Consider the following 27,292-nt stretch of genomic DNA (forward strand, 5'->3'; position numbering starts at 1 on the left):
CGTATGCTGACAACACCTTGCTGGACGTATGTTGACAACACCTTGCTGGACGTATGCTGGCAACACCTTGCTGGACGTATGCTGACAACACCTTGCTGGACGTATGCTGACAACACCTTGCTGGACGTATGCTGACAATACCTTGCTGGACGTGACAACACCTTGCTGGACGTATGCTGACAACACCTTGCTGGACGTATGCTGACAATACCTTGCTGGACGTGACAACACCTTGCTGGACGTATGCTGACAACACCTTGTTGGACGTATGCTGACAACACCTTGCTGGACGTATGCTCACAACACCTTGCTGGACGTATGCTGACAACACCTTGCTGGACGTGACAACACCTTGCTGGACGTATGCTGACAACACCTTGCTGGACGTATGCTGACAACACCTTGCTGGACGTATGCCCTTGCCCCTTCCTCCACCCCTCCCCCCAGATCTGGTACAGCCTCCCCGCCTCTTATCTTCTGTCTAGAGGTGTGTTCAACTTTATAATTTCGTCAATTTCTAAATTCGCCACATTAGAATGGGAATAGCCATATTTCAGTCACCTAGCGTCAAAATTACAATGCAAAATGAAAGACGAAGTGTAACGTGGATATAGCCAAGCTTTCTTTTTAGGAGCCGAATACCCAAGAAAAAGTGATATATAAAACAAATATGGTAACAAATATTGGTAACCCATCGACTCGAGTTTTCGTGACGCGATGTCCGTCACTTAAAAGCATCGTATGACAATCAAACTTGGCAGGTGTCATGTATGTGTCAAGGGAAGTGCAAAACTGTGTTCACGTGATTGGTGACGTGACGTGACGTCATCAAATCCAAAATATTTATATTTCACGAAGGTAACATCATATGGCAACCAAACTCGGTAGGTGTCATATAGGTGTCAAGGGGATGCAACAATATGGTCACGTGTTGTGTGACTTCATCGATGACGTCACTTAAAGCAAAAAAAACGTGATTAAAAGCAAAATCATTCATATCTCTTGAAAGAAACATTGTTTCACAACCAAACCTGGTAGGTGTCATGTTGGTGTCAAGGGGGGGGGGTTTGCAAAAATATGGTCAGGTGATTTGTGACGTCATCGAGGACGTCACTAAAAGCAAAACTATTCCGATTTCATAAAGAACAAAAATATCCATATCTCATGAACAAACATCCTATAACAACCAATCTTGGTATGTGTCATGAAGGTGTCAAGGGGGGTGCACCAATATATTCACGTTATTGTGTCGTCGTCAATGACGTCACTAGAAGCAAAATATGCTGACGTCATCAAATAAAATATTTTTATGTTTAAAGCGAAAAAAAGCAAAGATTTGGTCGTTTAGAGCTCCGCTTTTAGGCAATGCCTAAACCTATATATTATGGTTGTAATGTTAATGTGCAATATTTTATAGGCAACTGAAGAGATTTCGCAAATCAGCAAAAAATTCTAAGACATCTGCAGGGGCGGGGGGGGGTGGGTATTTTGGAAACGAAATTGTCGTGGTTCCGTTCTTTCAAGGCAGTTAAAGCTTCTTGGAAGCAGTGTGATGAATTGTCCTCTTTCGACAAATCCTTCCATTTAATCGCCTATCCTGATATACTATACTGATCTGAAATAATGTGGAGGGCCAAGTGGACTGCTCCCATAACCCTAATTCGTCACCTTTTGAAAAGCGAAATTATTAGCTAATATTTGCTTGCTGAGATGAGAAGGAAAGTCTTCAACATTTTTTTTAAATTTTCACCTAAAATGTAAATATGCGATAACAGAGATATATCTATGAACATACTTCAGTACAAAAGTCGAGAAGCGAGAAAAGGAGAGAAAATAAAAGACATTTGCTATAGAGCATATAACAAATTGTGTTATTTCACATTAGTGCGTGAACTGGTATGTATAAAATACAGCTTTATTTACATGGTTAATAGAGACTTTTAGTTGTTCTTGTGCATACATTTGAATGCAAATTTTAATTTTTTCAGGTTTTCTCATTAGGCTAGGTTGGCTGCCAAATACAGACTTTGTATCTGAGGTCTATTTCCCAACATCCCGGAAACTGTTTCTCGACCCAGAGATATTATATTAGGAGCTGTGAGTGACTTGATGAGACGCATTCCAGCCAAATAAGACATTTAAGGTAGGATTTTCATTTATTGAATCTTTCTTTTTACCTAGCAGCTAATTTCCTGAAAATTCGATAAGCAAGTAGAGTGTACTTAAGATCAAACTATCCCGTGCTTTTACTTAAATGGAAAAAGGTTTTTTACATTGCTTTCTAAAGAATATTGGCTGAATAATAGAGTAGTAGAGTAGTAGAGTAAGAATATATGTTTTTTTACCCACTCTAAAAGTTAATTGGTGTAAGCGGCATAAACAGCTATGATGTGTCCTGCTATAAACAATAAATTATTCATTGTCATATCCCGTTTTGTTTCATCGGATTTAAACGGAATTTAGCGACATTTGCTACTTTGCCATTGCAAAATATAATCATATATATATATATTTTTTTTCAAACAGGATTCTGGTCCTTATATGTTCAAGCCGCAACCAACTTTTTATTCATAACAGGTGTTTTGGGGGCCAAACAAATTAGCTTTGCATATTTAAGCATAAAAGTCACAGTGCAGCGGATCTAGGAGAGTAATCGAGAAGGTTTAGCCTCCCCCTTTTTGGTAGCCAATCGTATGTGATGAACTAAATAGTCTTAATAATAACAGGTCCGCACTTTGTTGTGAAATCCATGGTAAACGCGAAAAACAATGAAATATTGTAAAAGGAGTATGTATTTAGAAGTTTCTTTGAGAATGTCACTGATAATTTAGAGCGGATGGACTGTTTTAAAAACAGTGCGGATTCTAATATATTCTCATGTGTCTTGTCGGTCGCCCCCCCCCCCCCCCCCCCCCCCTGGAGTAAACTGATGACATTGCCACTTTAAAAAGCATTTTATTTTATACAGTGGAAGAAATGAAAAGATTTGACATTAAGGCGTTGGTTCATTTTCATAGAGGGTATCCGTTGTAGAGATGTTCAAGAAAGATTATTTATAAGTTTGGTGATCAGGGGCGGCGGAAGGGGAGAGGCAGGGGGGGGGGGGGCGCCAGCCCCAACACTTTTCTGAGCGGATGTTTTTTTTTATAAATGAACGTTTTTTTTAAACCAACGGGTTTCAAGCGGTACATATGCAACCGACAGCAATTTTTTTGAACAGTTTAAAATCCCGTGCATAAAAACCTAGGTTATTCCCCGCTCCTATAAATAGCGCTTATGGATTTGGAACCACCACCCAACCGTCCTTCCTTATACCACCAACCACCCCTCCTAATGAAACCACTACCCACCCCTCCCCCAACTTTCGTTCCCCACTTATGGTACCACTCCGCCGCACCTGGTGATGGCCTTGTTTATTTCAGGTAACTGACAAGAACTCATGAACAGCCTACAGGCGGCATGAGGACTATCGCCATCTTTTCGAGTTTTTTCTTGGTGTTTCATTGTAGTACTGGCTTCAGGCAAAACTGTACATCAGAGCCTATCAAGATTTTGGCCAAAAGTCTTCCACCTTATGTTTACATTGACAGCCAGCCAGCTACTCCTCAAACCAACACATCCGCTCTCAAGGGAATCATGTATGACTACTTGGAACGCCTGCTTAAGCAATGCACCCATACGTGCAAAAACCCACCAAAAATCCATTGGACAATTCTCGGCGGAAACAAAACCGAGGAGCTTGTCAATGGGTCGACAAAAAATTCGTCTGAGTATGCATTTGTGCTGCCAATAGACTTTAACACCGAGAGTGAGATGCAGAAGGCCGGGAAAGGTGTAAAACCCGTCATGCATACGATAATGAATGCGGGTGCTTATTACGTGATTGCCTTAAAGACGCATGTCAACGAGAGGGCGAGGAAAGACATGATAAGGCAGCTAGGAGAGTGCTGGCCCATCTTCCTCGTGATTCTCCTACTAGCTGGAATATCAGGCGTGCTTATCTGGATTATGGTTTGTAAAATTAATGGTTAATATTTCTTCCCCTTCCTGCATTTTTTGCGTAAAATAAAAGTGCTTTCGGCATTTTGCACTCTATAGTTGTTGCTGGATTGTTTGTTAGATGCGTGCTGTGGTTTTTGTTACGTTATTTGACAATTTTCTCTTCCATGTGGGAAGAGCATAGTCAACCAGTCTCCTATTCTCCTATCCTGTTATTATGGAGCTCCTGGTTATTAGTTAGAGACCCTTGATGGCAGAGTGAGAGCTTACTGACTTCCCAATTTAATGTACGTACCTCTTCGTTTTCCTAGGAAATGTTCCATAACAAGGACGAATTCCCGCCATCTTTTGTCCGAGGCTCATACGAAGGGTTTTGGTGGGCTTTCATCTCCATGACAACTGTCGGGTAAGTACCGCCTCCACTTTCTTATTGGTTGCTGTTTTTACTCCAGCTACCAGACCTCTCATCTGGTGGACCCCCACCATTTTATGTCCTTTAAAATGGCTTTGGGTCTAGTACAGCTTCTTGATACTCTTTACTATAGGTACAAAAATAACACAGCCTCTCCTAACCTCTATCTCTTTGGCTCTAATACATATTCACCTGTAGATACGGCGACAAGACTCCCCGTTCAGTGGCCGGTCGAGTGTTTGGCGTGGTCTGGATTTTGGTCGGCCTCATAGTGATCTCCACGTTCACGGCCACCATCACCAACGCTTTTTCCCTTTCTTCGAACGAGTCTTTCTCCCTCGTTGACCATAAGGTTGGTAGCTTGCTCGTCGAAGCGGAGGCGTTTAAATATTTTCCAGCAAGCTCAATTTTTTTTACTGCTAAAAGGCCTCCGTGTCACCCTCTATTCCACTTTCTATGCAAAACAGAAAGACAACATAAAACACAAATAAAGTGCACGGGCGTAGCCAGGGGGTGGCCAAGCCCCCCCCCCCCCCCCCTCTAGCAGCCAAAAATACAGTAAATGTATGGGACATTATCTAAAATACAGGAGAAAATGCCTTGAAAGGGCCTTTGGCCCCATCCCCCCCCCCCCCTATTAAAAATCCTGGCTATGCCGCTGAAGTGGCTCCTCTACATTTGAAATGCATCAGTCTGCGTCAGTTTTTCAGGAAAATCTTAATACAAGTTTCTCTATAGAGTGGACTAGGCATAGCAAATTTCACTAAATCCCAGAACTACCCGTCTACACGAGTAAGTATTGGGCAACAAAGATATTTGGCCATAACTTGAATTGCATTTACGATATTCTCTTTATTCTAGTCTACTCTATGGTTATACTAGTCATTATTATTGTCTGCAAATTTCATGCATTTTGGATAAAAGGCTAAGGAGTTATCACCGCTAGAATATAGGATACGGAAAAAAGGGTGTTGTCTTTCTGGCTGGTTGCCTTGGCAACACATAGACTTGGAATTGTATCAACCAGTCTTTCTGTCTGGTTGCCTTGGCAACACATAGACTTGTAATTGGACTTGGAATTGTATCAACCAATTCCTTATAACATGAAAATCAAATGTAAAGTGGTATTTTTAAATCATTAAAGTACTTTCCAAAAATACTACTTTTTAATGACCCATAACACCTTAATGGAGGCCCATCACGTCGCCTTTTTACGCTCCCGTACAACACCGAGTGACTCCGACATCCGGTAATTCATCTAGTCCCAAAAAGATATCAATTCTAAACTAAGGCACTTCAGCGGCCAACCCATTTACGGTTCCATGCGGGGCCGCTTAATAGAAGTACCCTCTGTTAAATGATTTTCTTGTAGTTGGCAGTGGTTCCGGGTGATGGTGGGCAAATACAGGCTTTGGCTGAAGGGGCAATTCCTAAAGGTAAGTAATGTCTTAAACCATATGCTCAATTACCATTTGCAATCAACGATCTCTTACCACCATTTTCCGTCGACATAAATCTTCTTGCTTAACTCTAATCTGTAAATGATGTTTGATTAGAAACGAGAAAAAATAAACCCAACACTATATGGACTGCACGAAAAGTGGTAGACTACTATCACGTTAACCATCATCAACACAATCATCACAACTACCATGACCATCACCTGAACATAAACTACACCACACTTATCATCACTAGGATCATTATTTGTATATCTATCACCACTACGAAAATCATCATAATAATCATCACCAGCATTATCTTTGCCAATAATATCATTATCACCACCACTGCCATGATAATCCATTAGGGACCTGAAGCAACGACAACGGCAACGCATTGTCTTTAAAATTTAGTTCTTTATTCGGCCGAAACAGGTTATCGTACTGTATGCAAATAAAGAGCGTTAGAATAATAATGCCAGCGGCTCTATTTCCGTTAGAGTATCAAGATATGAAGACCGCATACGATGCTCTTACACGGGAAGATGTCTATGGTCTTCTGGTGGACAGATTGCAAGGCGCGTACTTCATGGAAATGCAAAAAGACCCAGAACTACGCGTGATTAAGACCATTTATACAAATATCAAGCTCAAGCTCGCACAAAATCCGCACATACACATTTTCCACGATGACGAATGCTTCTCTGACGCTCTCGAAAAACCAAACATCGATACCATGTTAAGGATATATACCAAACCCGGCAGAGTAAGTATGCAGTTCTTATACTAAAGTGGCGTAGCGCACGCATTTCCCAACGGCCATAATAGGGACCTGGGAGACGTGGGAGACGACGGCAGAAAACAATGGAAAATGATTCAGAATAGGGGACATGAGCGAAGAGATCACGTGACCTTTTGGGTGGCATATGAAAATAAACCCTTTTTGAAACAAAAAAAAAAACATTCTGTCTGATTCGTAAGTGTTAAACAACTTGCTTTTGTTACTGTTATTTTGCCGCCAAAAGGCTGAGCGCACGCTAGTTTGCCACCCAAAAAGTCACGTGATCTCTTAGCGCAAGTCCCCTATTCAATGGCAGCAATTGAAAATGCGTTTTGTCTGATCAATTCAAGCCAAATCACGAGATAAAAATTCTAACTTACACGGTCAATCGAGGACTCAGTCGTTTGCACTATAAAGTACTCCTCTAACTACATTTGCTATAGACATGATATCCTTAGATTATTTCCATCTGCCTCTGTCTATAATATTGTTTCCTATTTAATTGCAATGTATATAGACATCGTTGTCCTAAGTCGTCATCGTTCTTGCTTTAAGGTCCAATGGGGCAACTAGGACGGCATGACCGAGTCAATTCTAAATACCTATATCTTTTACTCCAGAGCCGTAGTAGGCCCCGAAATATTGTGTGTGTGTGTGTGTGGGGGGGGGGGGGGGGGGGGGGGGGGGGGGGGGAGTGTCATTAAATTATAATTTTTGAAAATATTGGGCTGGCACATGCCCTTAGTGCCCCACCCCTTGCTATGGCCCTGCACCAAGAGACCATCCGATACCCAGAAACATTACCGCAAACATTACTCTTACAATAGCAATCAGAGGGAGGCAAGTTTATACCACGTCCTCTCTCACGGCCGTGGCAGGGGAGGGGGAGGGGGGAGGACTGGGATTGTATTAAAAGTGCCCATCTTGGAACTGAGATACACATACAAAGCCATATAATGTTAGTCAGCCAGGAAGAATTTTTGACTGACTCTTGTCTCTCTCCAGAGGTTGAGTCAGCTGGGTTAAATGACTTTACTAATATCAACAGTTTTGCAATCTAGAGATACTTTGCAGCGAAGGACGGCGTGGTGTTTCTCTCGATCGAGTCGAGTATCTCACGAGGGGCTTTACAAGTTTTTGGTGGAGTTCTGGGAGGATTTATCATCATCGGACTTGCCGTTCAGCTTCTCTATAACGTGAAATATAGGAAGACAGCTGGCGTCACTGATGGTAAGACTTGCTGTATCAAGGCGTGTAATAATTGTACCAGAAACAAGGGGACTGAGATATTAGAGAGCCCCAATCACCAGGCGATTGGCATTAAAAATTTCCAGCGGGCTGCTTCCCAAATATGGTGTTAAAAGGCTACTTGAACTAAGTCTCATCTATTTTACGAGATTGTGATAGTTCCCCTGATTTTTACTTTCCATCAGTAATTATCTAATCCAAAAACGTTTGGTTTACCGTTTTGGGAGTAGTTTTTTTACGCCTTTTTGGGAGTTGTCTTTGACGCCTTTTTGGGAGTAGTTTTTGACGCCTTTTTGGGAGTTGTCTTTGACGCCTTTTTCTAAGAAGTATAATCAGCAACACCAAACGCTTTTCTGTCCGCCATATTGGATCAACTCACGGTATGGCATGGAACTAGTGAAATCTGAGTTTGTGCTTGCGCTTATCCACAACTCGTTTTCACTTAAAACAAAACCCTTGTGCTTGCGCTTGCGTCTGTGCTCATGCCTGCATCACTAGTGAAAACAAGGCTCTCATGCCTGCATCACTAGTGAAAACAAGACTCTCATGCCTGCATCACTAGTGAAAACAAGGCTCTCATGCCTGCATCACTAGTGAAAACAAGGCTCTCATGCCTGCATCACTAGTGAAAACAAGGCTCTCATGACTGCATCACTAGTGAAAACAAGGCTCTCATGCCTGCATCACTAGTGAAAACAAGGCTCTCATGCCTGCATCACTAGTGAAAACAAGGCTCTCGTGCCTGCATCACTAGTGAAAACAAGGCTCTCATGCCTGCATCACTAGTGAAAACAAGGCTCTCATGCCTGCATCACTGCATCACGCTTGCTCAATTATATTACAGGCTTGCACCCGGTCACCCTTACTTGAATACCCAGTAGGCTTTGCGGGCTTTCTCCCGAATAGCCCGATTGACAGAAAAAAAATTGTATTGCTCATCTTTTTGTTACTAACAAACGCATATTTTTCGTCTTTTTTAGATGAAAAGCAACAGCCGGAGGTAGAACTGAAAACACTAAGTTATAATACAATCGACCAGAAATTAATAGATCTCTCTTTGGAGATCGGCAGACTAAGGGAAATGTTAGCTATAGCAAAGAACAACAAATCGATTCACTAGGGCAAAAGTACAAGCAAAATGTTAGAATAAGAGGGTAGAAGTGGGGTCAGGGCGAATAGAACTGTTACGGTTTTGGTTATCGAAAGTTTTGCCCCCGATATTGTCTTCTCTCGAGCATCCGGAAGTACGCGGGAAGACGAAAGAAAGAGGGGAAAAAGACTTCGCAGCCAAACAGTGGACCTCTTTTTAAGCCATCGCCCTCGCTTATGTCAAGTTGTCCCTGATTGACTCATAGGTTCACATGAAAAGCAATGTAACTGATGTTGCTACTACATGTCTAAGCTCATTCTGGCTCGAAACTTTTATTTACTGCAAATCGAATATGTTGCTTCTATCAACTGTCATCGTGTTCCTCGGTTCCTCAAACAAAAAAAAACCACAGTAAAAAATACTTCGGGCCTTGGCTAAAAAATGCGGTGATAGCTCAATGCAGGCACTATGTATTATGTAATACAGTTTACTGTATAGAGTGGTTTTCAAAATCCTGTGAAACAAAATGTAATTGTTAATAATAGTCAAGCCAGAACATAAGAAAAAAAAGATATAACAGTGTATCAGTACTAAATAAACTAAAAAAGTATTTCATGTGTTTTTGAAAACCACTCTATTGTGCTACAGTTTATGGTATATTGTAGCACAGCCCTGTGTTTTTTTATATTTTTTTGCACTGAGGGCACGTGCCCGCCCCCCCCAATATTGTAATAAATTATAAGGAAATGACCAGTAGGGGCGTGGCTGTGCCCCCCAAATATTGTAATAAATTATAAGGAAATGACCAGTAGGGGCGTGGCTGTACCCCCCCCAATATTGTAATAAATTATAAGGAAATGACCAGTAGGGGTGTGGCTGTACCCCCCCCCCCTAATGTAGGCTCTTACTTGCAGTTGTATTAACTTATGGCTGATTTCCACACACACGCTCATGACCACCACAATAACCGTGTATGATTTTATGGAAACTCCCCCACTTATCATGTGAGATCATATTGAAGCCACTTTGCGAACGGTTACGATCGAAATGTCAAATAAGCTGTGATCGTGTGAGATCATATAGAAACCCCTTTGCGAACGGTTACGATCGTAATGGCAAATTAGATGTGATCGTGTGATCGAGTGAGATCATATAAAAAACACTTTGATGACGGTTACGATCGTAATGTCACATTAGCTGTGATCGTGTGATCGAGTGAGATCATATGGGATCCAGTTAAAAAAAAAAGGAAGGACAGTTTATAAATAAAAAGCTGTACTTTTATCTCTCTACGTTCTTTTACAATCCTAATGGGTACTATGTACTTCAGGATAGAAGTACGGCATTCTCAAGCAATCTACATCTGTAGATATTGTTGAACCTACCATTTTAATACAATACTACTTTTTCTGACTATTACATACTACATATATCTATAAAAACCCGCCGAAATGTGCTCCGTCGTACAAATGGTAAAGGGTTTATTAGATCCAGTATAGACTGGTAAGCTTACATTGTAGGATAAATGTATGGGAAAGATAAAAGGCAAAAATGCACCCCTCCTACTATGTTTATAATACACTTATACCGTGTACAATTGTGTATATACATAATATATAAAGTGCAGAAATGTAATCCAGTACACTATCAGTTATGCTGAGGGCAGTGTATTTATAAATTGAAGAAAATATTTGCACCTTCCCTAAACTATATTTTGGTCGCTTTTAAGACGCTTAATTTACAATTAATTGTGTACGCGACTCACTACTGATGACCTACTGCCTGACAGACCCGAGGATTTGAGCAGCACGCGCCATATTCTCCTCTCTCTGTATCAGCTCGTGTATGTGGCTTGCGCGCTCCTGGTCTCGGCAGATGGCAGCGAAGATAGCCTCCTCGTAGTGTGAGCAGCATCGCATGTGATTCAGGGCAGAGACCGCGCTGGCAGGTTCCATCTGAACGACCATTTTGCAGTTTCGTATTTTTGGCGCTTCTCCAGCAGGGCACACCGCGACAACAATTTGAAACAGACCTGCTGTGACTAAGAAAAAGGCAATATTAGGATGGAGAAACAAGATAATATATTTATTCTACACAGTAATATTTTGAAAGGAATACGCGGTGGCAGTTTCTAGGAAAATTTCACTTTTTGCGCAAAAAAAAAAACGGCAAAGGAAATATACACAATGGGGGGCTTTTGTTTGCCTGAAAATTTCAAGCAAAAGTTTAGAAATCAAAAAGAGTAAAAGTCGACATTCTCAAAACTAAAGACAATTAAAACTGCAATTGCACGTAAATTGCACGGCTATCAAACCCAGAAAACAGGGTTGACTTGTCAGAAACATGGCTTAAAGGGAAAATTTAAGCAACCAAAAGTGTAAATAATGGCCTTTTTTGTCTAGATCCGATTATCATTCTACGAGTTTTCTCGTTAATAAAAAAAATCACCTGGTTTGATGTTTGGTTCGTCGTTGACAGCATATGTCGTCACGACTTCAAGATTACGCAAATCGTCATTCTCGTCCAATTGCTTGGCAAGTAAGCAAGCGGTCAGGCGTCTCTTGGTGAGAACCAGTACTACAGGCGTGACTTCACAGTAAAGTCGGGCCCAGTCTTGTGAGAGAAGCAACCGAAGAAGCTCACAAATCGCCGAGTCAATGGAAAAAGCGGAGGTACTAGAACCTAAAAAGAACATGTTATTCAGATTTACAATCTGAACTTCTAAATTTGGGTAAAGACAAACGATAAGACGTGCTTACTTTCTGTGACAATGGCGTCTGGTTGCACTAAATATAGTTAAACTAATACTTCAAGACTCATAATCAAAATGTTGTAGATTATGATTTCTTACATCTCGAATCTAGCATGTAGCTGCTTTGCAATTCTGTAATTTTTGAAAACACCCATACAATCAATCAATCAATTTTCTATTTCTAACTATTTCGAGATCAGAAATGGCGTTTGAATGCACTGACTGGAATTCAAGACAAGTTTTTTTTTATCGGGGCACCTGGACTTACAGGGAATAGCACAAGTATAAGCCTAACAATTCACGGTGGCCTTACCTTGCGTCAGACACGTTTTGAAGCTAGCGGACTGCAGACCCTGGCCATCCGCCCAGTAGAAGCCAAACGCGCACTGCACATCGTCCAACGCCACGATCTGGTCAGCAGCTACCCCCTCGCCACACTCTTGGAGCGTGCAAATACACTCACACACTGCCACGAAGTGTTGCAACGGCAATGGCGGGTCATCAGGGTGAGCGGACGCCAGGATGTTATCAGAAACACGGAGCAGTAGCTGAACATCGTCTGAGGATAAGGTTCCCCCGGCAGGCGGTTGAAAGAGCTCCTTGTATTCCTTAAGTTCGGTAACACGGGCAGCCAGATTGAAACACCTTGTGGCATACTCCATCAGGGCTTCCACAAACTTCTGCTCAAAGAGCGTGTACTCTGCTAGATAGCACGTGAGTTGTTTCATGCGCGCTTTTCTGTCCAACTCACTAGTCTCTTCTGTGACGGTCAAAAGACCTGCTCCTCCAAGATTGCACAGCAACCGTTCTAACTTCTTGACGGTTCTATCCGTGGTCATCTCGCCAGCGAGGGACGATACCAGTCCAAGGACCATAGGCGCAGCATCGGACTTCCGACAAAGGTAGTAATCCCTTATGATGACATTATAAGGGTGCTCTTTGTTGCAGTGATGCGCTTCGTCCAACACAATCAGCGCCAAGTCCTCGAATCGCAGCGTGCCGTTATTTATGTGGTTTTTGTAGCAGTCCGCAGTCACCACGAGGACGTCGTGATCGAAGACAGGCACACCTGGCTCCAGTCGCCTCATTTCCCCGCAGATTGCCCCAACACGGATAGGCCTGAACCTTTGCCAGGGCTGCCTCGCGAAGGGCATTTTACCCTCAGTCGACGTAGGAATGGCGACATGGCTAAGCTCTGTCCGTAGGAAGTCACTTTGCTGAAGTACAAGCAGGACGCGATCCACAAGGAAAACTACCTGCCGCGAAGGGTTGAGCTGCAGAAGATGAGCGATGATTAGCGCGGCTACGAGGGTTTTATCGGCGCCGGTCGGTAGAAAGCAGACTGAGTTATTGGCTAACGCCTTGGTGAAGAGTTCAATGTGGTATCCCGACGGACAAGTACGGGTATTAAATTGGATGTTAACAGGATCAGTTGTGATTGTCAGTCGGGGGTGTAATCGTATCGGGGCTTTTTGTGATTTAGCCATGGTCTGTGCGTGTCTGGTGCTTGCGAAATGTTCTTGTGCCTGAGATTTCGAATTGAGATGAACTTTACAATATTCGCAGAACTTCAAATACGGATCTGCAGTGACCTTGGCAATTCTATTTTTGTGTTTCGTGCTCTGAAAGTGTTCATCCACTAGTTCTTTCGATGTGAGAGATATCTTACATAAGCTGCAAATAATAGAATCGGCTTTGTTTTCAAAGGTGTCGAAACTCCGGGACCTTGGTTTTGTCTTTTGCGTATCCTCGTTAGAGACTTTCTGAAGCATCGATTCGTTCAGACTTTGGCTTCGTGAGTGCTCTGCAGAGAAAATTTTCTTCGTACTAAAAGCAGCCGGGTGGAGAAACTCGTGCCGCGGAGGTAGATGGACAGACGAGCGTGAAGAAGTAACCTCAAAGGAGAGTGATCTATATCTATTTTGATCTGTTTGAGGCACCCCTGATATTCCCACAACAGATTTAGGACTCTTAATCCAACTTCTTTTAGTAAACTGAACGTCGCTTCGTTCTTTTATCGGGACATATTCGTTTAGAACAGAGGACGGATTAATATTTTCAGGAATGCCTCTAGCGGGAAGGGTCCTGTCACGTGGGTACGAAGGGTGACCGAGCACATGGTAGTCTTCTACCAACTCACCCTTTCTCACTAACGAGTGAATATCTGAATACCCAACCAGCGAACCAGTATAAGCACCATTTTCTCCGCGTCTGGATGTACCAGGTTCAAGTTCTGAGTAATCGTTGAGGAGATTGTCATGCTTCTCCCAATGGGCAAGTGCCGCTGACCTACATGGAAACAACTCTCGCCTGTTCCTCTCAAATCCTACAGGCTTCGCAAGAGACGTGTTTGCCGCAGTCTTTGTACAATATGGACCATAGCTTGCTAAGTCTGAGTGTCTGCGATGGTTGGCCCTTCGTTCCTCGGTGTCAGTGATGAACGGGGACCAACGCCGGGAGAAACATTCTCTGTCGATGCACTGAACAGTGTGCGAGCTAGAAACTATACTATACATCTGACCTGAAATAAAAAGAGAAGTAATTTTACGCGAAAAGCAACGTCAGCCTTTCATTTGTACCTGACAAAGCTGGATTCCCTTGCGTTTACATTATGAGAAAACAGAAACACTCCCTCGCATATTCTAGGAGGGAATGTCTGATACGTGACGTGGCAATAATGGTAAAGCAAATCCCGGTTTCCCACGACTCTCACTACTGCAAAGTCATACAGACAGTTGGTAATGATTAGCGAAATACACAAAATCCACGTCTACAAAAATAAATGTATAACACATACAAGAAATATAATGGGCGTTGACAGGAAATGTTTGAAAGAGCTACATTACTTAGAAATTCCTCTAACAATAGTCTCTGAGCTACTAACAAAATATTTCGATACTTAATATTCTTTTTGAGAAATTTTGACTTAAAGTAAAATATTGGTAAGGTCAATGGCAAAGTGTTAGCATGATTCGATCTGGTGAAGTTTTTGCGCTCTGAACAAGAACAAATCCTGTTTTAGGCTCAGAGAAACAGGATCGCGTTTCTTATTCAAATTTCCCACAACTCATATACAGAAGTATCACAATTATCACCTAACGCCATAACTAAAAACTTGGAGTACCGGTGAAGTTGAAGTCGAGCTCGGTTTGTAACTGTCTATGAACCCAGACAAAATCGAACACCTCAGCGAGGAGGAAACACGGCAGCTTGCGATATGATCAACTTAAATCTCAATTCCGAGAAGAACGAGGCTCCCGAGTAGCGTGACAAAAATAACACGCGCGCTGACCACAAAAAAAACTTGAACTGAATATTAAGAAATGGCAACAAAGAAGACTTAGTGGCTTATCGCCATGATTAATAATGATGAAATCATGCAGAATTTGCTAGTTTTAAGAACAGAAAAAAGCAAACCCTGTTCATATAAACAAGTATAGCGTAAACAATTCCTGGAAGCAAGGGGGTCAAAAAGTCTCTCGTCACGGAATCAGTGTCACAAAAGGCGTGACCAATAGACATATAACCACAGAATAACGACTACTAGAACGCAAAGCGGTCTTAAAAACATATTTGTCCTTTTTATTGACCCAAATAGCAATATTACAAGGAGTACGTTTCTGGTTTCCATTGACCCTTATGCCTTGCCATTTGTTTTCTTGTTTTACTAATTATAATCGGCATACCTTGGAACTTAGTGCTGTCCGCTTCAACATATTGTTTTTCCTTTGTTACATTTTAGGAAGCGACAGTTTTGAAATACAAAAAAATCATAGATTTGGATACTTTTTGTGATTGCAAACGTTAGGAATACAAAAAAAAAAAAACATTTTGGATAATAAAACTGGCATCAGTTTCATTAAAAACAAAATAAGGGCAGAAAGTATATTATATTATATATGGGATGGGAGACTTTGGTCTAAATTCATGACTAGTTGTCATAGTCAACCAGTGCATTATCAAGGAAGTAATTGTACGTTCGCCTCATGCAATTTTTAAAGTTCATCGGCAAGAGGGAAAGGAAGTTTTAAATGAGCTTCTGTTGCCTTTCTCGTCCATTAGTCCTTTTTTCCGAAATACTTTGCCGTGCTTTTGGTCGTTGGTCATTCGATCTCAATACAGGCCACTCCTACTAAAGGGGAAACAAAATGGTGTTACTCAAAATGTAGGACATGGGCCAAGATTTTTCTTCTGTTACTTTCGTTGGCGGCTGCCAAGCTTTCTTTGTTTCCTGTGATTTACCCATCTTTGATAAACGACTTCGGGTACAGGAATGATTTGATAAAACAAATCTTGGGAGTTAAAACTCGCTCTGTATAGTTAACTTTTGGCCTTTAACCAAGGAAAATGAAGTTGTAGAAGTATTAAGATATTGGAGAAGTTTTCTTTTAGCTTGATCCTTCCTTGAGACCTCCACATGACTTAGAATAATAATGAACAACTCCACGAGTCTGGCAAACATCATCAGGGATATTTTAAAGCCAGCTTTAAAAATGATCTATGGGCTTTAAATTCGACACAAAACTCCAAACCTAAACAAACTGAAGCATAGTAGTTTAAGAGATTTCAGAAGTTGGCTTTTGTTTGAGATATTGAAGCAATCTCGTGGTTTACCCTCCGTTGAACAAAACAGGACTCAGCCCGTACCTTACATGATACAGCCACCTTTTATATTATATTCCAAAGATGCTGAACTTTATTAGTCATCCTCTTCGTTAGGGTACTCTAGTAAGTAGACAGGCCTTCTTACGGATAGGTCTTCTACGGACACCTCAAATCCTTGTTTTGGGTATCGTTCTCTGACTATACTTGCACATTCTCGTTCACAAATTTTCCGGTTCACATAGAGACAGAGACAACATTCTCACATTTTCATTCTTAACCCTTCGCCACACATCTTTTAGTGCAGGTAGTCATACAAAGCTTGTATAAAAAATGCCCTACATTTTGTTTATGTGTATAGGAAGGGAATGCTAACAATCCGCTATCCTCATTGAGCAAGCAGCCTTGGCTTGTGTGTTCAAAAAGTATATCTCGTCTCTTTCACAGACAAACAAGCTAATTTGCTGCAAAAGGCACTGTCCTTGCTTGGAAGCCAGCCTACTTTCTCGTATAGTGGCACAGTGTGCCTCCCTATTGTGTCGTTAGTCTTATAGTCTAAGCTTTCTTAAATTTTTATGTCCGTGATACTGAACATGGGACTAGTTGTGTCCGTCACCAACCGCTTTCTTCACACAACCCTCCGTGTGTTTGCTGTTAGTATACTCAAAGCTTTTTTTTAAAAAAAAATACTGTTGTCGTTATCATCTAAGTGCAATCTTTACTGATCAAGTAATCGTGCATCTCAGTTCTCAGTTCGTGCAATCTTCTAAAGTTCACCCGATTATCACCAAGAGGGAAGATAAAGCTTCAAACTCGCTTCTCTTGCCTTCCTCGTCCATTAGGCCTTTTTCCAATAAGCGTTGTGCTTTTAGTCGTCGGTCATTCTCAATTTAGACCACTCCAGCTAAAGCAACAAAATGGTGTTACTCAAAACGGAGGACATTCTTCCCTTTAAAGAGGGCCAACGTTTCTCTAATCTCCGTAACATACGAGGCAATACTTTTGCTGGCAACTATACGGCTTTCTATCCTCTATGTGGGTTATCCTTCTTCGTCGAAGAAATTAATGGCGGTACACATTTTGGAAGTACACACTCGCTCGAGCTGCTACATAGCGAAAAATTATCATGTCTGCAAGCTTGGTAAGCAATGTCAAAAAGTTTGAGCGAGAAAAATTATCTCTCCAGTTTTGCTGTATCACGATATGAAACTAAGATACTTTAAATATAGTCTAGTTGACCGTTAACAATTAAACCAAGGACCTAGAAAGGTATATAACAAAGTAAGGAAGGTTAGATGAAGTATGATCAACCTTTCATAGAATATCTGTCCAAATAACATAATTCTAGTCCAGGATAGAGAAGTACCAAAATGTACAAAACTCTCTCGCTATATTGAAAATAAAACTAGAAATGTGAATTCGCGAAATAAAGGCATTTACCAAACGAAGATGTAAAGAGCCTGTGAAAGACCATTAACGTGAACCTGAAAATATTTTGACGAAACAAGTAGCTTGGAGGAAAATAGACAGATAATATCGACCAAGTTTTCACTTACGTGTCTGGAGGTAAAGTCTGGAGTAATGGCTTCTCTTTTATCCGCCGACTGTAGAGATATATTACTCCAGTATCGATGATCATACAGCCATGATCTGAGTTCAAATCCAGATCCTTTTAACGGTTTATACTTTTAAAGTGGAATAGACGAAAGAAGTCGCACAATAACCAACTAAGCCCCTATTTTTCGTTTTCTAACCATCAAGTTAGAGTTCTATGAGTTTCAAAGGGCACAAAAACAGCCGCGAGGTGTTTTTTATAAGCGTAAACAGAAGTGCGGTAGCAATTCCCGAGCCTGCGACCCGAACAAGCACGTGTCCATCGGTAATCTCCCTCCGCCTGAAACGCTAGTAGCAGACTCGTGATATGTATCCTTCAGAGTGATTTACCCCTTTCTTAGCAGATGCGCTCGTGTTTACTGCTGGGGAATCCACTCTACTGTGCTGCGTGAACTTGGGAATGGTAATATTGTTGAATAATCAGCGAGGATTACGGATGCGTGACGCGTTACCCGCGACAGACAACAGGGATAAGGAACAAAAAATGGCAAAAAAAACCCAGGAAATCTCTAAAAGAATCAATAGTTTATTACGAATAAACTCTAATCGTTAGCAATGTAAACTGATCAGATACTGTCACAAGTTTGACGTGCGTTTTGGGTTGAGGTCAGGGTGGTTGTGGGGTCTGTAACTGTCGATTTTGCCTATAGGAAGCCTAAGATGAATTTTTGGCGACACAAATCGATCGAAAAAAATACGTCAAAAAGGTCAGAAAATTCAACGAAAAATGCAAAGAAGCATGTTTCAAACGACCGAAATGCAGTACAGCGTTACTTTAATGTGCCGGGCTTCTAGGAAAACCCGGAAGAAAATTCCTGCGTTTCCGGAGAAGTCACGCAATCACGCAATTGGATCACCAAGGGTGAAGAATAATTCCAGTGACTGTGCAGATTTAGCCCGGTTGGATGTTGGTTTACGATACCCTCAATATGGTTTGACTAAGTACATAATGGTTGATTCAAAATGAAACCTAACAAACGAAAACTACAAGCGACGAATTCTAATAAGCACGGCCGCAAAGCAAAGGGCACAACACGGAAGCCACTGGAGCAAATGGTCCGTGGTTGCCATGATCACAATCCGCACTCGCTTAAATGTCCATAAACCGCTCGTTTGTTATTGTTTGCATTAAAAAAAATACAGACGGTCTATTTGCATCAAAACTATCTAGTGACCTTCTGTAATTGTTTTTTTTTTCTCGCGATTCTAAAAAAAACTGCAAAATTATAAAGTAAGGCGAAAAATAAGGGTCAAGGGAAATTAAATCACGAAATTAACATGCTGCGAAAATTTCATTTGAAAAGGTAGTTATATATGCCACGATATACTCCAGCAAACCACCTCACAAGTACTTTTTGTCAGCTAAACTTTTATGGAACACAGCTTGAAGGGTTAGAGGAAACCGGAAAAACATTGGGAAATGATTCCACAAAATTGCAGCTGACACGATGATCTAAAAAGATCATCATCTAACAAAATAAAGGGTTGAAGGAGAATATTTCAACTTACGATATTCCATGCTCTGTAGTTTGGAATGGATACTCCCATCCCTTGATACTACTTTGGAGAATGTTCTAGCTGGCTGCGTGACTATTCCGCGCTTGCGTGCTTTTTTTAAATATTCAGTGTTTTATTCGATATTCAATATTCCCCTTCCACCCCCGAAATAATGATAATGATAATAATAATAATAATAATAATAATAATAATAATAATAATAATAATAATAATAAAAATAATAATAATAACAACAACAACAACAACAACAACAACAACAACAACAACAACAACAACAACAACAATAATAATAATAATAATAATAATAATAATAATAATAAAAATAACAACAACAACAACAACAACAACAACGACAACGACAACAACAACAAAAACAACAACAACAACAATAATAATAATATCTTTATTAACAATAATTATAAAATCTAATAACCTATGTACAATTCTCTACAATCACATTTTTTGACATTAAAAATTTTTCACTGATGAATTCAATAATAATGATAACAATGTGTAAAAATAGTCAATGTTCTTCAAATCGAATCTGTAATTTCTTGCCCTTGACCCTCTGAGGCAGACAAGCGCAGAACGGAGAAGGGCGAAGGAGACTCTGGCCCTTATCCAGCTTATAGTGTCACTATATCGTTCTCCCTTCCTAACAGCTAGCAGCTCGGCGAGGCGACTGTGAAAACGCAGACATTCTTTACCCATCCCACCAGTGCTTGTAAATACTAAAGGCGTAAAGGTTCCTTGTTCAACTCCGAGAACTCTTCGCGAGTATAATCTTTTCTTCTCGTTCTCACGATTGCGATAAATCTGGTGTAGTTCTAAGTCCGTATAAGAGCCAGCATTAGGGTGACAGACCCTGACATCAAAGAACGCTGCTCTTTGTGGTTCCCAGAAACCCCGCGCGTGTATATCTAATCTTGCATCTGGGGCAGTATTAGATCCCCTTCCGAGTTGTTCCCCTGTGATATCTTGCAGGACAGGCTCGGTCTTTACATCATTGCAGACCATATCAAGAAGATCCGCTTCCAGATCCCTTAATTCGTTATGGCGCTGGGAAATGAATCCTCCTCGTTTACAGATCATCGCATGATCTACTGTGAACTTGTCCCCGCACACGCAAGTAGTGGGGATATCGTTTATGGGCCAATCATAGCGTAGTTTGATGGCGTCGCGAAATTCCCCCTTGTTTAGGTTGTAGCCCATCTCACGTAGGGGGAGCACTTTAAGCCACACTGAAGATCCCTTTTCTGCGGCAAGATCTAGTGCGCGGTGGATGTTCCGCGGAGCTTCGTCCCTAACGCCATCTGCTCTCTCCTTAAGTACCTCAGCCCTCTCGCTTTTTACAGCTTGCTGTAGTGACTTCACAACAGAATCGTCAGGCAACTGATGACTTTGAACTACTATCTGTTGGACAAGTGGGGCGGTAGCTTTAACAGAAGATGATAGCTCTATATCTGCTTCAAGACATGGATTTGTCATGCTTAGTCCCCCTAGACGGACGGGTAGTGCAAGAACGTCTCTCTCAAGCGGACTGCACCTATGGTCAGTGATTGCAGGAATGAGCACATTCGATATCGCGTTCTTAAGCGGCTCTAGTAAATCCTAAATGTCTGGCAGAGTCCTTAGAAAGTATGTATAATAGCGATGTTTCAGGCCGAAGGTATATGCAGCAAAGCATGCCTGTGGTTGCGAGAGGGCAAATTCTGCTAGCTTTGTAACCTCGCCTACCCATTTGTCCACTTTTTCATTGACGTATTCTTCTAGATAATCCCGTGATCCTATAACTGCAACGAGATGTTTTTGTCCCTGTACTGTCACATTGACAGCCGTACCACTGAATACTTCCCTGGCACTTGCCTCCTTATCAGCCTTTGAGATGATCCAACACTTTTTGGCGTTCGGGAAATACCCAAAGCTCGGGCCAAGGGTGTTAATGTTATCCCACCACTTCTTTATTTCCAGTATAGAGCCGGCTCCGCAGGCATCATCGGCAAACCAGCACTGTTTGGTGCTGGATGCTGCCTGCAAACTTGTGATCAGCGGTTGCATGCTTAAAGCGTAGATGGCCATAGCAAGCGCGCCGAATTCCTGTAAGTATTGATGGCGTAGATTGCTATTATCGGGCAAAGAACCCTGATATTGTGAAGTGCAGTTGCTCTATTGAGCGCATTAAATGCGTTGGAAGCATCGATAAGAATGACAGCGTCGGTGTCGTCCGCTTGACCTAGCCGCTTAAGCTCGATTAGCTATGCTATTTCTTAATGCGGCTGGTGCCCAATTATAAAAATTATATTTATTTTTCTCCTTTTCTTATTTAATAAGTAATATCTGTATAATAGAGGGTGCTAATAAAATATGTTGTTGTTGTTGTTGTTGTTGTCAAAGATGGTGCGCATTCCGTGTATAGCAGCTTCGCTTCCAGAGTTCTGACCAGCGCACAGTTGGAGGGAGCCACTTGCATCGACCACGTCTCCCTTAGCAACGTTCATGACACACTTTCCAACGATCCTTCGCACCACCTCGCCAACCCCAATGGGTCTCACCGCACCTTCGCCTTTATCAAGGGGGATCAAACGACTAGCAACCAGTGGCTCTATTGTTTTGGGGTCGATATATTTCGTACATAGTGACTTAGTCATCGTCGCTATTGCATCGCACAGTTTTGTGGCGGATTGCTTAAATGACTTACAAAGCCAGAATACGCCTGAAGCCGTTAGCATCAACTCCATAAGGCCCCCCTGATCCCTTTGTTCTCAGCGCTGCTTGCCTGACCATCTCCCCATTAATCTCTGAGTAAACTGATTCTGGCACCTCATCGTCAATTGGACCGAAAAGAAGCGAGCACAACTTTGCAGGCTGTGGATCCGGATGTTTCGCTTTAAGTTGGTCCATGACGTCATCCGTAAGATCCAGCACTCCCCCTGTTGATGTTTCTCCGAGAAAGCGAAGAGCCGAATTGATCTGACCTTCGAGTACTAGCTTTGCAAAGACTTTTGACCTTTCGGGTGAATCTGATGTTTTAAGCTTTCCAATACGTCCTTGAAGAATTCTACCTTCACGTAGTGGCTTGCAAATTTCGCCTGCCTTCCAAAGCGCAAGACGCTTTGAGAGATCTTCCTGATGGTCCTTTTCTTTTGACTTAGGGCTTGGCTTTTGGAGGGCAACGGCCAAGAAAACAAAAGCTGCCTTTAGCGACACATGATGGTTTTCAGAGCCGGCATTCCAATCATTGATATGCGACGTGACTTGATCAATAAACTCCCTTCCAATTTTTCCATACGGCACCAGAAATACGTTCTTTTTCCACGTAACGATCTTATTGTACGCGTCTGTAACGACCGAAGTCGGTATAAATATTGCACTCCCGTCATTCCTTGTGTTCCAGGTGATCATAGATGGCTTGTTTACAATATTATGCTCTGGTAAACACCCCGGTGCACTCCCATTGTCTTGCTCGTTCTGCTTCGTCTGCCCTGAATATTGTACCTCTCGCGGGATTTCTGAATTGTTATCAATAGCGCTGGATATATGCAAATCATTTCTTGTTGGTTGTTGAGAATTAGCATGTTCCGATTCATCGCTTTCTGCCTCTTGCTTATCGATATTCGATAAATCTTCGTTGTAAAAATTATTATCCCTTTTTTCTGCCGTTCTCATTTACCGGCGCTCTGTCCGATGATGTTAGCTCCTGGGCCTTTCTTTTACATTCGAGGACGTCCGCATTCATTTTATCTGTCCACTTAACCTTTTCTTTTCTTGACATCTTAGTTGCAGCACTCTTCTCACCACGCGACTCGTCCGCCATTCCGCCATAATAATAATAATAATAACAACAACAACAACAACAACAACAACAACAATAATAATAATAAGATTTAAAAATAGTAAAAAAAAATTATGCGAAAGAGAAAAATATATATATATGGCGGCCTTACATAACATCTGCTATGGGCAATATAAAATCATTATCATTTAAAACATCGCGCGATTTGAACGGGAATCTTGAACCTCTTACGTGACATTTGTGAACTGTTCTTAAAATTGCGAAAAAAAGTTCGATACGTATCCATGAGATTACACTGGCATAAGCCTCGCCGTTCTTAATAGACAGTTTTTCTGCAAGGGATTTTAGGAAGTTCTTACAATCTACCCCCATGCCTCCATTTGTGCCAAAAACTAGTAATAATAATAATAATAATAATAATAATAATAATAATAATAATAATAATAATAATAATAATAATAATAATAATAATAAATTTAAAAAATGTTCGTCTTACGGTCCAACACTCCATGCTCAACACCCTTGAGGTAAATTCACTTATTTACAACCTCCTGTAAAATAAAACAATAAATCATAGCCAAAAAATTAACACCAGTTTTCAGGTGTAAATTAATTCTTAATTTTTGCACTAATTTTGGAAAAATGTAAACATATTAAACATTACTTGTGTTGTTATTAGACATTACTTGAATAATGTTTAATATATCTGTATTAAAAAATCATGCAAATCCTGGCAACTAAAACCTCACCGTTTGCAACAGAATATTTCTTGGAGATGAACTAGTAAGAGCACATTGGAAGGTCTGGTTGTTACGCCGCAAACTAACGCAAAATGTAATAACTGTCAACGCAAAATGTAATAAATGTTTAACGTAATAACAATACATTATTTAACGTAATAACAAATTATTTAATGTAATAACACCAAATAATGACTATAAACCTATAAACTATAACTAAAAGCTGTAACTAAGGAAATAGACAAAACGCTAGCATGTAGTGACCAACTGTTGTACTAGTCCATCTCGAATCGACGGTTGGTCTAGGTCTCTCCAAGCACTTGACAGTGGTTCTGTCAGCAACCACCGCCAAGAGAATGCAAATGCAAAGAGAAAGCAAATGCCAACTGCAGACAATGTCGCTATCATTGCAATTTCTAGACACAACGCACAATATGACGGCCAAACCATTATAACTCAGTGTTAAAATTTCATGGTAAAAAATCATGTTTTTTTTATTGTCACTTCTCAAACTAAATCGGGAATAATGTCACATCACACCAAGGCAAGAACAATGCACTTTTAAGCAGCACTGCCTTTCTTTCATTAAGCAATCCTACTGTTTGTCTCTATGAGTTAACATTTCATCATTTTCTAAATATTAGTAGAATTTTTAACTATTAGTCAATAGATAAAGTTATTACATTTTGTGTTAATATTTTATTACATTTTGGGTTGGAAGGTTATTACATTTCGCGTTAAACATTTATTACATTTTGCGGTGAAACTTATTACATTTCGCGTTAAGATTCCATTTTGGGTTGAAAGTTATCACATTTCCCATGAAGATTACATTTTACGTTATTTATTTCATTTTGCGGCGTAACACACCACCTTGTGTTTCTGTTAGTTTCATAAAAAAATCAGTGGCCACTTTTAAGCGCTTCAGAACAACAAAATCTCTGTGGGGTTGTACAAACCTGGTCATTAATGGTTTCTTCATGAAAACGGTCCCTCATGATGACAGAGCATTGAACATATGACAAAATTTATTCAGTGAACTTCGGCCAATTTCGTTTGCATTACTTTCCATAAGTACTGTATTGAAGCTACTTATATAAAACTATCCGGACATCAAAAAAGCTTATCTCTAATTAATAACATATTCTGCTCATACAATTCTTTGGTAGTTGAAGCAATCATTACCAATCTTGTCATTCTGCAGTAAGAGAAATATCCTGTTGCGAATTGTGGCTATTTTAAGTCGCCTGAATTACTGAACATTATGTCGGATGTGATTATTAGATAAAACAAGAAACAATAGGGCTTGTCAACACTTACCGATTGAATTTCACTTGGGAAGTCTGCAATGTTATCCTTGACACATGGAACGCAGAATCTTTTGGTATAAAATATACTGCAGTTCTAATGAGAAAAGTATAAAATACACAAAAGAAAATGATTGGTAAACAGGTTAAATTATTGGAACTTTAAAAATCGAAAAATGGAAAAATGTTAGAAATCTAGTTCATGCGTCTGAACATGCAAAAATATGGGGCCAGGCAATCCCTTTAATAACACATGCTTATGTCAAAATGCCATCACAAAGCCACCCTGTATCTTAAGCCCCATCTGCACTAACAACTTTTAGTAGACAACTTTTAGTTGACAACTTTATTGTTGGCATCTATATTAGCAATTTTTCATGAGTGACAATTTTAAATTGCCGAGAAAAAGCAAACCTGCTAGCTTTTGAGCAACTATAGTTGCCACATAAAAATTGCCGACTTTGCTCCATCTACACTAGCAAATAAAAATTGTCACATAAAAATTGTCAACTAAAAATTGTTAGTGTAGATGGGGCTTTAAGGTTGATAATATGTTATTTTCAAGCTTTAAATATGTATTACCTGGCCAATACACACATTCTTAGAGCATAAACAACACACCCCACCAATGGTAAGGTGGACCTTATTTGGAGAGAATGGGTCTTTGATCACGTAAGCTTTCTCTAGCAATCTATAAAAAAAGACATGATAACAATCAAAATATTGTTGGTAACAGACTACCTTCTCAACTCTGCTATACCAAATATATCTATACACATGAGCACACTATTTATTCAATTTCCACCAGTGAGTTGAAGATATTCTCCCATGTTTCCAGTCTTCTCAGATAAGGACGCTAAACTGAGATAGGTCCACTTCCAGTTTGCAATAGATGTGATATTTGTAAACAAAACTATAAAGCATAAGCGAATTAGACATTAAAAAAGGCTTTCTAGATAATGCCACGCGAAAGATAGAAATCCAATCATGTTATATTTAAGTGTTCGGGAAAGCCTTTCATTGCACTAAAAGTGTCACAATAGTGCCTATGATTGAATGAATTATTTTTCTCCACACGAAAGGTTTAATTTTGAGATTAGAAGGAAAAAAAAGAACTTTTGAAAGTAAAAACCACCCACCCACATGCTCCCTGGGAAGAAATCATGACCAGAATCGTAATATTTTTTTATGTGTCCTAGCTCTGGTGTATCATACATCTTTAAATCAAACTTTAACTTATTATTATACTTGCACTTAAATTATACTTGAATTCTAAAGTTAAACTTCACTTTTTTGTAGCCAAATCCGATAATAAATGTCCCCTGGAGCGATGCAATGGCATACAATATCCCTTTTTGTTCTTTTGAAGATACGATGTATGGTGCGAAACTAAATTGGGATAAATCCATAGCGACTCCAGGAACTTTGTGACAGCTCTTCAAATGATTGCCAATCATGCGCTGTTCTAGACCAGCACCTCAATGTAACTAAAATGCCAAATAGAAACACAAGGTATACCTCGCCGCGGATTTAGAATCAGTTCATTGAAATCATCGGCAATGGTATGATACCAACTGGCCAAATCAATTGCAACTACAAAAACATTGGCTGTTTTAATAAAGAGATTTCAGTGTTATTGGTTCTTTGCTGTTTTTTCCTAGATACGATGCGAAACAGAGCAAAGATAGACCAATCACAGCAGTCTAAGCTCTGAAGGAGTGTGATAGTGATATGTTCTCCAATATCTTCTCATAAACATAGTGTTGCACTATACCATCTACAAGCTGCCAATGCAAGAAAAGCATGAGTAATAGTCAAGGATGTGTAAAGATGTGTTAGAAATTAAAGAAAACAGCTTTATCCGTCACACAATTATCCCCCCCCCCACTTTGAGCGGAAGAAGAGGGGTGGGGTAGGTCCACTTTTCGGATTTCGCACCCCCAAAGAAAAATCCTGGGTACGGGCCTGTCAATGAATTTATAAAACATGTTGGA

At 40.6% G+C, this 27,292-nt stretch overlaps 2 protein-coding genes and 1 long non-coding RNA gene across 7 annotated transcripts; 1 reads left to right on the forward strand and 2 right to left on the reverse strand.

Annotated features, from left to right (window-relative positions):
* Window positions 1-1,971: 1,971 nt before the first annotated feature.
* LOC5521011 lies at window positions 1,972-9,407 on the forward strand. 2 transcript variants are annotated; one of them, XM_032366212.2, is made up of 9 exons: window positions 1,972-2,143; window positions 3,423-4,011; window positions 4,311-4,405; window positions 4,610-4,763; window positions 5,150-5,203; window positions 5,784-5,847; window positions 6,354-6,619; window positions 7,696-7,864; window positions 8,863-9,407. In XM_032366212.2, the coding sequence occupies exons 2-9, from the start codon at window positions 3,460-3,462 to the stop codon at window positions 9,000-9,002; spliced, it is 1,494 nt and encodes a 497-aa protein (XP_032222103.2). In that variant the 5' UTR covers window positions 1,972-2,143; window positions 3,423-3,459; the 3' UTR covers window positions 9,003-9,407. The 2 variants fall into 2 exon arrangements, with proteins under 2 accessions (XP_032222103.2, XP_001640817.2); XM_001640767.3 differs by lacking the exon at window positions 5,150-5,203 and having other exon boundaries at window positions 1,982-2,143.
* LOC125569397 lies at window positions 4,060-6,361 on the reverse strand. Its single transcript, XR_007312395.1, has 2 exons — window positions 5,905-6,361; window positions 4,060-4,865 (listed from the first exon to the last, which is right to left on the reverse strand). It is a non-coding gene; the product is annotated as an uncharacterized LOC125569397 (long non-coding RNA).
* An 823-nt stretch (window positions 9,408-10,230) lies between the features above and the next one.
* On the reverse strand, window positions 10,231-25,383 carry LOC116604124. Of its 4 annotated transcripts, XM_032366054.2 has the most exons (5): window positions 25,312-25,383; window positions 23,748-23,802; window positions 12,038-14,245; window positions 11,421-11,654; window positions 10,231-11,013 (listed from the first exon to the last, which is right to left on the reverse strand). In XM_032366054.2, exons 3-5 carry the CDS (start codon window positions 14,238-14,240, stop codon window positions 10,748-10,750), a joined length of 2,703 nt encoding a protein of 900 aa, XP_032221945.2. In that variant the 5' UTR covers window positions 14,241-14,245; window positions 23,748-23,802; window positions 25,312-25,383; the 3' UTR covers window positions 10,231-10,747. The 4 variants fall into 4 exon arrangements, with proteins under 4 accessions (XP_032221945.2, XP_032221943.2, XP_032221944.2 ...); XM_032366052.2 differs by lacking the exons at window positions 23,748-23,802; window positions 25,312-25,383 and adding an exon at window positions 19,450-19,610; XM_032366053.2 differs by lacking the exons at window positions 23,748-23,802; window positions 25,312-25,383 and adding an exon at window positions 17,883-19,309.
* Window positions 25,384-27,292: the final 1,909 nt, after the last annotated feature.

Source organism: Nematostella vectensis, chromosome 1, assembly GCF_932526225.1.
Source record: "Nematostella vectensis chromosome 1, jaNemVect1.1, whole genome shotgun sequence".
NCBI classification, from domain to species: Eukaryota; Metazoa; Cnidaria; class Anthozoa; order Actiniaria; family Edwardsiidae; genus Nematostella; species Nematostella vectensis.